This window comes from Dendropsophus ebraccatus, chromosome 10 (assembly GCF_027789765.1).
Source record: "Dendropsophus ebraccatus isolate aDenEbr1 chromosome 10, aDenEbr1.pat, whole genome shotgun sequence".
Classification (NCBI taxonomy): Eukaryota; Metazoa; Chordata; class Amphibia; order Anura; family Hylidae; genus Dendropsophus; species Dendropsophus ebraccatus.
The window spans coordinates 48,030,871-48,044,268 of record NC_091463.1 but is presented as its reverse complement, the minus strand read 5'-3'; the positions used below and the strand labels follow the sequence as shown (position 1 = coordinate 48,044,268).

At 44.4% G+C, this 13,398-nt stretch overlaps 1 protein-coding gene across 1 annotated transcript in view; it reads left to right on the top strand.

Annotated features, from left to right (window-relative positions):
• The first annotated feature begins 308 nt into the window (after positions 1-308).
• Positions 309-13,398, top strand: part of SLC16A2 (solute carrier family 16 member 2) — a 147,179-nt gene continuing 134,089 nt past the window's right edge. Inside the window, exon 1 of the mRNA XM_069986466.1 lies at positions 309-621. Within this exon, the coding sequence (XP_069842567.1) occupies positions 318-621 (304 nt within the window). The 5' untranslated portion in view covers positions 309-317. The remainder of the gene's footprint in view (positions 622-13,398) is intronic.

Genomic DNA, 13,398 nt, shown 5'->3' with positions numbered 1-13,398 from the left:
GTGAGTTCACTCTGTGAGGTTTTTTTTTTTGAGGGGGGGGGGGGGTTACTTTTAGCAGGATTCGCTCTGTAGTCAAAGTTACCTAGAAACGGCCCTGGTATAATGTGGGGTATAGGTTCGGGCAGGCCACATGTATACTGTATGACTGTATGGTATAATATAGTGAGGGTGAGGTGAGAAACTCCAGCAGAGCCGGGTGCCGCACAGTGGCGGCGGCGGCGGCTGAGCAGGTAGACGGGGCATGGAGGGAGGCGAGGGGCGGAGGCATGGGAGGGAAGCTGGGAGGGAGCACTGGGGAGGAGGAGGAGAGCCAGACGATGGAAGAAGAGACGGAGGAGGACGAGAACCTGCCACCGGGGGAAGAGCAGGGGATGCGGGACAGCCTGCTCGGGGGAACCCCGGAAGGGGCACCGGTGCCCGCTGAGGGGCCCTCACGTGGAGACCAGGAGAAAGAAGTGCGTAGCCGGGTCCCGGAGGGAGGCTTCGGCTGGGTGGTGGCGCTGGCGGCCACCTGGTGCAGCGGCTCCATCTTCGGCATCCAGAACTCATTCGGGATCCTGTACGTGATTCTGCAGGAGGAGATGGAAGGCAGCGAGAAGCAGGGCATGGACTTCAGGACAGGTAACCGGGACTACTGCTCCCATCCTCCTCCCCGTACACCCGTCCTGTACTCTTCTCACAACTTCCCTCACACTCGTGTGTGACAGCCGCCGCCTCCTTCTCCACGTGTAGTGTCAGTGCGGGCTCCGGTGCCCAGGTGAGAGGTGCTGCACATCTTCTGTGTACACTAAACATGGCATATGGCTATCACAGGAGCTGGCACTCACCACTCACAGGGGCACTACAAGTCTCAGCATTGGGAGTATTGTAGATAACAGCGGATGCAACAGGCAACCAGAAGCAACTTCATAGGACTTGCCAGGGTGTGGGCACAGAGCAACCATGGAAGAAGCTGCTCCTAAACAAGCCATCCCATTTATACTGACAAAAGTAATGAGGCAGTAGGCAGGGCATGTTGGGAGTTGTAGTTCCAGCCACAAGAGCCAGACAGGTGCCGGGGCAACTGTAAGTGGCATATGGGAAGGACTTGTTACCACATGGGTCTCATTGAGTTATAAATGGAAAATAGGTACAAGAGCCCCCACACAGGGTATGGCACCCCATGCAATGAGAACACACATAGGGTATGACACCCCATGCAATGAGAACACACATAGGGTATGGCACCCCATGCAATGAGGACACACACAGGGTATGGCACCCCATGCAATGAGAACACACACAGGGTATGGCACCCCATGCAATGAGAACACACACAGGGTATGACACCCCATGCAATGAGGACACACACAAGGTGTAGCACCCCATGCAATGAGGACACACACAAGGTGTAGCACCCCATGCAATGAGGACACACACAAGGTGTAGCACCCCATGCAATGAGGACACACACAAGGTGTAGCACCCCATGCAATGAGGACACACACAAGGTGTAGCACCCCATGCAATGAGGACACACACAAGGTGTAGCACCCCATGCAATGAGGACACACACAAGGTGTAGCACCCCATGCAATGAGGACACACACAAGGTGTAGCACCCCATGCAATGAGGACACACACAAGGTGTAGCACCCCATGCAATGAGGACACACACAAGGTGTAGCACCCCATGCAATGAGGACACACACAAGGTGTAGCACCCCATGCAATGAGGACACACACAAGGTGTAGCACCCCATGCAATGAGGACACACACAAGGTGTAGCACCCCATGCAATGAGGACACACACAAGGTGTAGCACCCCATGCAATGAGGACACACACAAGGTGTAGCACCCCATGCAATGAGGACACACACAAGGTGTAGCACCCCATGCAATGAGAACACACACAGGGTATGGCACCCCATGCAATGAGGACATGCACAGGGTATGACACCCCATGCAATGAGAACACACACAGGGTATGACACACCATGCAATGAGGACACACACAGGGTATGGCACCCCATGCAATGAGAACACACACAAGGTATAGCACCCCATGCAATGAGGACACACACAAGGTGTAGCACCCCATTCAATGAGAACACACACAAGGTGTAGCACCCCATTCAATGAGAACACACACAGGGTATGGCACCCCATGCAATGAGAACACACGCAAGGTGTAGCACCCCATGCAATGAGAACACACACAGGGTATGGCACCCCATGCAATGAGAACACACGCAAGGTGTAGCACCCCATGCAATGAGAACACACACAGGGTATGGCACCCCATGCAATGAGAACACACACAAGGTGTAGCACCCCATGCAATGAGAACACACACAGGGTATGGCACCCCATGCAATGAGAACACACACAAGGTTTAGCACCCCATGCAATGAGAACACACACAAGGTGTAGCACCCCATGCAATAAGAACATACACAAGGTGTAGCACCCCATGCAATGAGAACACACACAAGGTGTAGCACCCCATGCAATGAGAACACACACAAGGTGTAGCACCCCATGCAATGAGAACACACACAGGGTATGACACCCCATGCAATGAGAACACACACAGGGTATGACACCCCATGCAACGAGAACACACACAGGGGTATGGCACCCCATGCAACGAGAACGCACGCACACATAAAATGGAATAAGCGCTTATGTAAGGACTGTGCCACCACACCATTTTATGGCACCTCTGTATACCGGTGTGAAGCGCCTGCGGCAGACTAGAGCCTCACCCATACAGAGGCTGATACTCTTTTAGGGACTGGCAGGATAGGGTAGATCCCAGGAGCCGGTTAGACCTCTCACTAAGTGAACTTTATACTATTAATTGTCCAGCAATGACACCGAGGGGGAGATTTATGAAAGGGTGTAAATATACACCTGGTGTAAACTGCCCACAACAACCAATCACAGCTCCTCTTTTATTTTACCAGAGCTGAAAGCTGAGCTGTGATTGGTTGCTGTGGGCAGTTAACACCAGGTGTATATTTACACCCTTTCATAAATCTCCCCCCTTATGTCCATCTCTGCTTCCTAAGAGTAGATGCACACATGGCAAAACCACAGAAAAGTCTGAACATGTTAGATGTAGAATTAGCCCCTGTTTACCCCCAGCAGTTAGCGGGTGATGAGCAGAATATGTTCATAGGGTTAAAGGAAGCTTCTTAAGATCAGCAAAAACTGCTTCTTTTAAGGCAGTTTTTCATTAGTTTTTCTTAAATCTTCCATTGATTTTAATGGAACTAAATGGAACTGCTCTCAAGGTGATACCATTTCATTTCTTCACCTCCATTTTTGAAACCCAAATTATTCTTCTTGAACAATCCCTACTGAAGTCAATGTAAGATGGAAAACATGTTTTTATGGAATTTTGTGCCCACGTGAACATACCCTTAAAGACCCTTTTACGATATTGGACAACTTCTTTAAATCTGCACTTAGCATCCAAAACAGATCTTGACATGCTTACTACACGTCATTTCTGATGGAAAAACCCTCTGCTGATAATAGAGACAATAAACCTGAAAAAATGAGGATTTTTTTTTTATTGATTTAGTAAACTCTCAGATTATTATTCTCTCCCTTCCCCTGTCTTTCTTATTCTCCATAGTTTATAGACATGTTCAGAATCTACACTATGCTGAATGAGTGACAGGACCATCCCAATATCTTGTATATAAATGGGTCTTGCATATCAGAGAGCTGTTTCAAACAGCTCCAGATAAATATTCATTAGATGAGGGGGCTGGCTGAGGTGGAAGTCCTGCATCCAGTGCACCAAACCACCTTATTAACATATGGATAAAACTACAAAGTACATGAAAACAGCACCGAGGATGAAGGTAAAAAACGTACTTTCATCCTCAGCCATTCATTTCCTACAGGAACATATCAGCAGGCTAGATGCTTCTAACGTGCCGATAGTTTCCCCTTACACGTGTATACAGTCCTGTCACATTGTTTTGAGCACCAGCCAATATCCAGAGTACCCACTGGGTGTAGCATGGATAGCAGCTAGATGGGCTGGTAGTGACTCTGTTAGGTCCTGTTCACAGGTATCTGGAGTCATGTTTACTGCAGAGCATCCGACAAATGATGGAGAGTAAGGCTCCATTTACACAGAAAGATTATCTGCCAAAGATTTAAAGCCAAAGCCAGGAATGGATTTGAAAAGAGGAGAAATCTCAGTCTTTTTTTATGACCTGATCTATTTATAGTCTGTTCCTGGCTTTGGCTTCAGATCTTTGGCAGATAATCTTTCTGTGTAAATGTACCCTAAGAACGATGTAAGCGAGGATCCATAAAGTGAACACAATGATCGAGGTTATACCACAGATGCTCAATTGGGTTAAAGTTTAGAATATAGGGAGTCAGGGTAGTACTCAGAAGTCTTGGTCATGCTCTTTCAACCAATTTTGGACATTTCCAGCTAAACAGACATGTCGTATTGTCTTGCTGGGAGATCAGGACAGACAGTGAGCACGTATGGGTGTACATGATCTGCAAGGATGGATTTATATCCAAGTTGGTATACAGCGCCCTCCACAGATGAGTGGCCCTAGAGTATAACACTTGTGTTCTTCCAGCAATAGTTGTAGGGTAGTTCTCTGATGTTTATCTCATCTATAGTCAACATTTATATGTTCAGTAAAGCAGAAAATGTGACTCATCAGAGAATGCAACCACTTGCCAATTAGTGGAGGTCCAATTCCAATACTGTCATGAAAACTGAATTTTTTTCTGCAGATTACTTTATTAGCAGAGGTGCTGTGACCATCCGTCTGCTTTGGAGCTTCAAACACATTAGGACTCACTGTTTTTTCAGAGACATGTCTGGTATTCCCCTTTTTTGCAATGATGCCAATTGTCTTTCAGAGTTACTAGCCTTGGCTGGAAAGCCATATTCATCCCCTTTTTGCAACTCAGATAAATCATCCCTTTAACCTATGACACACGTCTCACACCTTATGTACCCACCAAGCCAGGACGCAACATGTGAGGTCCTTTATGAGCTATGCGCTGCAGACAGCGAAAGTATGATCATAATAATGTGACTTGACAGTAGGAGCAGTGTATATGTCTAGAGTTGAGGTCCTACAATAATTCTGTCACTGAATGTTTTGTTGAGGTCCCACCAGGGCTGTGGAGTTGGTAAGCTGCAGCTCCAACTCAGACTCCTGAATTTTATCAGGGACAGACTCCAAATCCTGCTCCTTCTTTAAAGGGGTAGTGCGGCGCTAAGAAATTATTCACAAAATAACACCCATTACAATATACAACTTTGTAATGTATGTTATGTATGTGAATGGCCCTCTTCCAGTGTTCCCCGAACCCCGCCTGTGGACCCGGAAGTGTAGTGCATTATATATACCTGATCCATGTCGACCGCCGTCCGCCATCTTCTGACAGTGATGTAATCTTCGGGAGGTCGGCCGACCCGCTCCTGACGTCTCTCATGCCGGCCTCCCACTGCCGCATCATCACTGTGCTCAGCCGCGATTGGCTGAGCATAACTGTGCTCAGCCAATCGCGGCTGAGCACAGTTATGACGCGGCAGAGGGGGGACGGCAGGAGCGGGTCGGCCGGCCTCCCGAAGATTACATCACTGTCAGAAGATGGCGGACGGGGGTCGACACGGATCATGTATGTATAATGCACTACACTTCCGGGTCCACAGGCGGGGGTTGGGGTACACGGGAAGGGGGCGATTCACATACATTACAAAGTTGTATAACTTTGTAATGTGTGTTATTTTGTGAATAATTTCTTAGCGCTGCACACCCCTTTAAGGGACAATCAGACACCAGGGGACTTATTTTTAACACTGGTGTAAAGTAGAACAGGCTCAGCAGCTTCTTCCTAATGTCCTACAAGATCCTGGGGCGACCTCTGAGTAAATAAGGCAAAGATATAAAGCAGATCCACCTGTGTGTGCAGTGGATGCAGCTAGTCTCCAAATACAATGTCCTGAAGAACTCAGAAGTAGACTAGATGGACGGGGTGGTCTCTTTCTGCTGACAATCTTCTGTGTTTCTAACTAAATATTCACCATAAACACAGAAAAACTACTGACAATGCCAGATACCTGTGATATAGAGGGGTCAGACGTAAGCCCAGATTTATCAGCTCTCTTTCAGCATCATTCATTGTGGCCCCACAGGAACTAACTGCTCAGCCAGTCAGTGACTGCAGTTGTGTCCCACCACACTCACTGATTGGCTGAGTGGGGCTGTAAGGGGGACATGATCGAGAGTCCGGTGATGGACCATGAGTCATGACTATGCACTGTGGGGGCACGGGGATGGGTAAAAGGACTTATTTATTATGAATCCACCACCCCCTGTCCCCCCTGGATTTTTCACTGTTGCCCAGAATACCCCTTTTATTTCTGCCTCTCTCAGACACATACATGCAGCCATCTGCAGCCATAGCACATACATAAACACATGCAGCAAGCTGCAGCCATAGCACGCGCACACACACACACACACACAACCTGCTGCAGCCATAGCGCACACACGTACACACGTAAACACATACAGCCTGCTGCAGCCATAGTGCACTGAAGAAAAATACACAATCTTCTCCCATAGAGAAAACACCACACTGAGGACAGAGGTTACTGCTACAAAATAGTTTTTGCTCTATCAATCATTTATTTATTAAAACCAGGAAAACACTTTCTAACATACATTTAGTGAAGGGTGAAGCATTTCCTTCATATATCAGTAATAAAGCACTGGTCCTATTAGATTAGGGGGGGGGGGGGGGGGTCGGAGGAAAATTGTCGGTCACGCTTTGGCAGTTTGTTTCTAAAGAAGTCCATTGTGTGTGGGGAGATCTGTGCTGTTCTCTTCCTGGATGCTGGATGATTGTGTAAAAGCAACAGTGTAATATGAAGATATCATGTGTAATATAGAGAAGGAGGAGAAGCCATAAAGAGTCACTGTCGTGAATTTTTTTATTTTTTTGCAGAAATCAATAGTACAGGCGATTTTAAGAAACTTTGTAATTGGGTTTATTAGCCAAAAAATGATTTTTTTATCATGAAAAAGCAGTTACAAGCTCTCCCCCTGTCTTCACTGTTCTCCTATGGAGAGAGGGAAATAAAACACCAAAACAGGACAACAAAGAGTTAATCTACAGCAACATCACCCTCTATCTCCTCGGACAGTGAGCACTGACCTCTCTGAGCTCTGAATACAGCTTCACCTAGCTCCATGTTTGTGTAATCCTTTGTTCTCTGCTCTCTGCTGCCGGCTAACTCCCTCTTTCCTCCTCCCCCCTCCCCTCTCTCTAGGACAGACAGGGTTGTGCAACAAGTCACAATTTCCTGATTTTTTTGCAGTGGATGACAGAGAGGAGAGGGGACCTGGGAAAAGTCTTTTTAAATGCAGATAATGGCATATTTGCCTAATAAACCCAATTACAACGTTTCTTAAAATCGCCTGGACTATTGATTTCTGCAAAAAGAAATCACGACAGTGATTTTTTATGGCTTCTCCTCCTTCTTTATATTACACAGGGTATTTTCATATTACACTGTTGCTTATACACAATCACCCAGCATCCAGGAAGAGAACAGCACAGATCTCCCCACACACAATGGACTTCTTTAGAAACAAACTGCCAAAGAGTGACCGACAATTTTCCTCCGACCCCCCCCCCCCCTCATCTAATAGGTCCAGTGCTTTATTACTGATATATGAAGGAAATGCTTCATCCTTCACTAAATGTATGCTAGAAAGTGTTTTTCTGGTTTTAATAAATAAAGGTCTTAGATTGATAGAACAAAAACTATATTGAGGAACATTTTAAAAAAATTCATATGAAAAGTCAATTATACAATAATTCAGTCTTTGAAAGTTGAAGTAAGGCACTGTAGCAGTGTATAGATGTGCTGGACCTGAAGAAGCGGTGTTGCCCCCCCACACAGCATGAGTGCATACAGTGCTGCTGTCAATAAACTTTATTTATAGATACCTGGAGAGCTCTCACCCTGTAAAATGCTACTGATAGATCACATCAAGACCGCGTACGAGTAAGATACATTTGTTTTAAACGCTTGAAGCCTTCCTATGCGCAGATATATGTATACTTTTACCACTTTATGTAATATTTCAGAGGTTTTCTTATACTCCTGTATGCACACAGGTTAATGTTCCAGAGGCTAACTGTGTATATCTGCTAAGTTGAGCTCATAACTCACTGACCCTGTAATAATGTGGAAATAGAATTCACTAGAAGGAGATGTAATCCTCCAAGGAAATGTTATTCCCTGGATGTGGAGAATAGTAAATACAGGTATATAACCACATGCATTGTAGCCAGCTACAGGTTGTTGCAGAGGCTTATGTGCTTTTGCATAACATCCCCTGGTTGTAGGAGAATCTCTCGGTGGAGTTGGAAATTGCAAAATAAATGATGTAAACATATTAATATCAATTGCAGCTATGGAAGAGCAATACTGTTTCCTGTTGATGATATGCTTGATACAACTATGGGTGGGCAATGGGAGTCGTTAATTAATAGTGATATTTGTGGTGTTTTTATTGCAGCCCCACTGGAGATATTACATGGCATGCCACAAAAGTGTGAATGGATATAGTGAAGAAAAGCCTACAAGACATGTTTAGCCAGTTGTGTGTGTTTGCCATTGCTTTGGCATGAATAGCAGGTGTAATTAGTTGATACATGTCTCAATATTATGCCAAGCCCCAGTTTCAGAAAGAATAAAGAGCTGTAGCAGGTGTTTGCACATGGTTGGCAAATGTAACTAAAAAGATGTTTTGGCCCCGCCCTGTTATTAAGCCCCACCCATAGTCACCTGCTGTAAATTGGCCCAATCAGCAGAAATGTAGCATTTCCATGTCCTAGAACATAATATGGGCAGCATTGTACTGTATATTTTTTTTCTAGTTTTAGTGTTTCTTCTAAGGTGCATTATAGTTATGATGAGGCTTTATGTTGCCACAGCTTCCATTGCATGGAGCCCTAAGATCTGCCAGTGCTACTCAGTCTGGTGCCAATATACTCAAAGCTATTCCTCAACTGGTGCAATCCTCCTCAGGGAAGATACCTCTGTACATATAACATCTGATGTGTAAAAAATAGCGAATCGGGTTCAAGTTGATCAGAACCCGAACGTTCGGTATTTGATTAGCTGGGGCTGCTGAACTTGGATAAAGCTCTAAGGTTGTCTGGAAAACATGGATACAGCCAATGACTATATCCATGTTTTCCACATAGCCTTAGGGCTTTATTCAAGTTCAGCAGCCACCGCTAATCAAATGCCGAAAGTTCGGGTTCGAATTGACTCGAGCATGCTCCAGGTTCGCTCATCTCTAGTAAAAAACAAACAATAAATTCATGTATATGGAGGTATGGTAAACATGCATGGACAGCATATTCTTACATAGATATTGCATGGAGTATGCATAGGAGGTATATATTTGCAAAAGAGCAGCCAGCGCTGTTTTATCCTTTTTCCATAAAATTTTTTTAAAAATCAAATAAAATTTCTTCATAAAATAAAAAAAACTTTTTACATTCACTAATGTAACAAACAACTGCATGTTACAATCTCCTAATACAAAGGCATGGCGCATACATACCTGCAACCCTCTCAGTAATCTGGGATTACACACATGCATCTTACTGAGCGAGGCATTGTTTCAATCAGATAGGTAACCTGCTCAGTGTCCTATGCTGTGAACACATTAAGCAGAAATCTATTTATTGATGTGAGGTGATACCATCTGCCATCCTACAGACAGATGGTGGACTTCCATTAGCTAAGCATTGGCTGTACGAGGGGCAGGCTTGCCCCCGTCATGCTATAGTATTAACTGAAACTTGAGCTGCTTGTTCCTATTCATATTTTAGGGACCAGTGACTATACTCGTAATCTCCACAGACATTTGGTGATTAATCCACCTATACATATATTAACTTGCTTATAGCAGAACTTGATGTTTTAGTAAAAAATGAATGGATTGTTATATATGATGGCTTATTCTTTATCCAGACTTATTATTCAGATAGGTATTTTTTTTTCTCTCTTTGCAGTAGAGCAATGTGAAGTGCAGTCTTCATACTTAGGAGTAAATATGGTTTTCATTTCATAAATTGATCCTCGTAGTAGCTGATGGGAACTTTTCACAATGGGAATGGCGATGGTTCTGAAATTTGTGGCTAACATACAGTAATTGTCTTAAATAGAACCTGAAAAAGGTACAAACCATCCAGCAAGGCACTAATAACGATGCCCTGCAGCCCTCCGTAACGATCATCAGGCTGTGTAATAGGCCCAGTAAACGAACGCCCATCTAGCAGATCGACGCTCGTTTACATTATTGATTAGCCCGTGGAATAGGGCCCTAATTGTCCCTGCCTTCCTCTCTCTTTACCCCCAGTAGTCACAGCATTCCCGCCCTATTCAACCCAGATCTCCCAGCATATATTACTTCTGGCACTGTCCATAACTACATGGCTTCATGCATGTGGTAGTAGGTGTTACCACCTGGAATATACGGACAGATAGTGAGATCCGGTCATTTTTTGTGATGGCAAATAGTTTTACATAACCCTACTCAGTTTTTCTTGGTTGGTTTTTACTGAATGGTGCAAAGTAAGTGAAGATGTGTAGGGCTGTAAAGTCATATTCTCTCTAGATGAGGGGGAAATTGTACTACCATATACTTTAGGAGCTAGTTCAATTCCCAGGAAGATATTATGAAGAATTTCGTATATTTGGTATAAGAGTAACTTGGATTAAGAGCGCTTTGCAAGAAGATGGGAAAGGAACTGTATATAGTCTGTAAATGCATTCCCTGGTGGCTGTGGGACTGCCTGTTATGGGACCGGCCTATACTTTTCCAGGAGCTGATCCTGTTGCACAATTCTGCTTGTGTTTAAAGTATCTAAACCCACAAGTTCTCTCATGGTTAAAAAGGCACCAGTTCCTACAGCCAGACTTCAGTGGTATTTGTGATGGTAGTAAAGTTGGATTAACTCTGTATTATGTTTTTGTTGTTTAAAGGGGTAGTCCACCAAAAAAAAATTTCTTTCAAATCAACTGGTGCCATAAAGTGCCAGAGATTTGTAATTCACTTCTATTAAAAAATCTTAAGTCTTCCAGTACTTATTAGCTGCTGTGTATCCAGCAGGAAGTGGTGTTTTCTTTCCTGTCTGACCCCGTGCTCTCTGTTGCCTCTTCTGTCCATGTCAGGAACTGTCCAAAGCAGGAGCAAATCCCCATAGAAAACCTCTCCTGCTCTCCAGACTGGAAATAATACAACTTCCGGTTGGGCATACAGCAGCTAATAAGTACTGGAAGGCTTGAGATTTTTTAATAGAAGTAAATTACAAATCTCTGGCACTTCATGGTAGCAGTTGATATGAAAGAAAAAACTTTTTGGTGGACTACCCCTTTAAAGGGTAATGTGTAACTAGCTCCTGGTAGATGTGGGGTTACTTGTGACTATCTATTGTACACTTCTTTGTGTATTTGGGGGCATATATAACCCACTAGGACTTCCTATACCATCCAAAATGGCTTACTAGAATGTTGTAGTCATATTATGTTGTCCTATTACTGATGTTTTTCTACAACTGCACTGTACCCTATGCATATCTCTTAGAGAAGCCTTTGTTGCATCTCCCCCACACCAGTAAGACATGCTGTATACTCTTACTGTATACATTTCCAGTGGCTATTCTTGAATTATCAGTAGCTGAATCGGCATCACTCTTACATGCACCAAAAAGCAAGGATCTGCTGGGTCTGCAAAAAAACAGATTTTAGCTTATATTACAGAACTGTGTTCTCAAATTCTGTTATTGGGGCTGATGTCCTCGCAAGCGGAAGGTTTGGGAAATGCGTATCCCCTGCTACTTCCCTGAACACACTAGGAAAAAATTACCTATAATGTTCTATCTTTGCATTTTGTAATTTTCTATGCTGTCTGTCTAAGGCAGGGATGGGGAACATTTTCCCTGTTGAGGGCCATACACTACATAGCCGTCGCACTTAATGTTATACTGTGGCAGTGGGGTAGTTTGAATTGTCAGCACCCGATACCTCTTCTGTGTGGAAGCAGAGTTGTGATAAAAGATATTTTACCTTTTGTGTACACAGATTTTGCTACTAAATTATATTCACCATTTTGTATTTTGTAGTTTTTCCAAAAGGTTATTTTAAAAGAAATGTATTTTAAGATATTTGTGTCTAGAGAGAGGATTTTAGTTGATGGTTCTTGAAGAGGAAGTACTCCATGTCATACTGCCCAGAGTATAGAAACAGGAACTTGAACTTGCAATTTGGGCTTCAATTCTATGAGAAAAGCCACATAATAGAGTCTGTATATACATCCTAAGGGTGCGTTCACACGTAATGGATCCGCAGCGGATTTCTCACTACGAATTTGCAGCGAGATCCACTGCTGATCCCTGCCCTGCACACTTATCGGCAGACAAACTTGCTATGTCAGCAGCCCGCCCCTCCCCCCCCCCCCCCCCCAAACACTGCTGGAGCATATACAACACCTGCTCCCTGCTCCAGCTTGCTTCGGGGGTTCCCGACACGTCCCGCTCGTCCAATCAGTGCGCTGCCCCGCCACAACGCATTGATTGGCTGAGCGGGACGTCAAGACGCCAGGAGCCCCGAAGCAAGCCGGAGCGGGGAGCAGGAGAATTATACGCTCAGGCGGCAAGGGGTTAACGGGCAGGTTGCTGACATACAGCGGGATGTTCATAGGTGTACAGGGCAGGGATTCGCTGCGAAATGCACCCCAAAAAATAAATTACAAGCCCCAGAACAGTAGAGGTATCTACTGCACTCGGCCGATACCTATGATATAGTGAATTAGATGTATTTGTGAGCGCTTTGGGATGCACAGGTGATAAGGCACATACAGTTTATATATTTAAGGGTTAATCCATGCAAACAATGCAAAACATTCCAGAAATTGTCATGGGTTTGATTATTCACCTGTCTAGCTAGACACCATGTAATGTATGAAATATTTTGCAATGAAATATTTTTCCTAAAATAAGTTAATTATACTAATGAAGTGTGATCGGACTCTAGTCTGTAAGGGCGGTCCATGGGCAGTCTAAAGTCAACCTCTGGGTTGTCCATCCCGCCCTTGGAAAGTTTTCTTATAAATAAACTAAGCTTTCCAGAACTACTCTGAAAGAGACTCCATAATACACCAACTTGCGTGTCTGTGTTTCTCTCTCCCCAACGCTGGCCCCTCCACCAAGGGGAACTCTTATTTGGTTCTCACAGGCAACTGAGTCTAGGCTTATGGTCAAGAAGCCTACCTAAAAATTGTGTTGTTGTTTTATTTTTTTTTTCTTATTCATTTTCCAATATCTT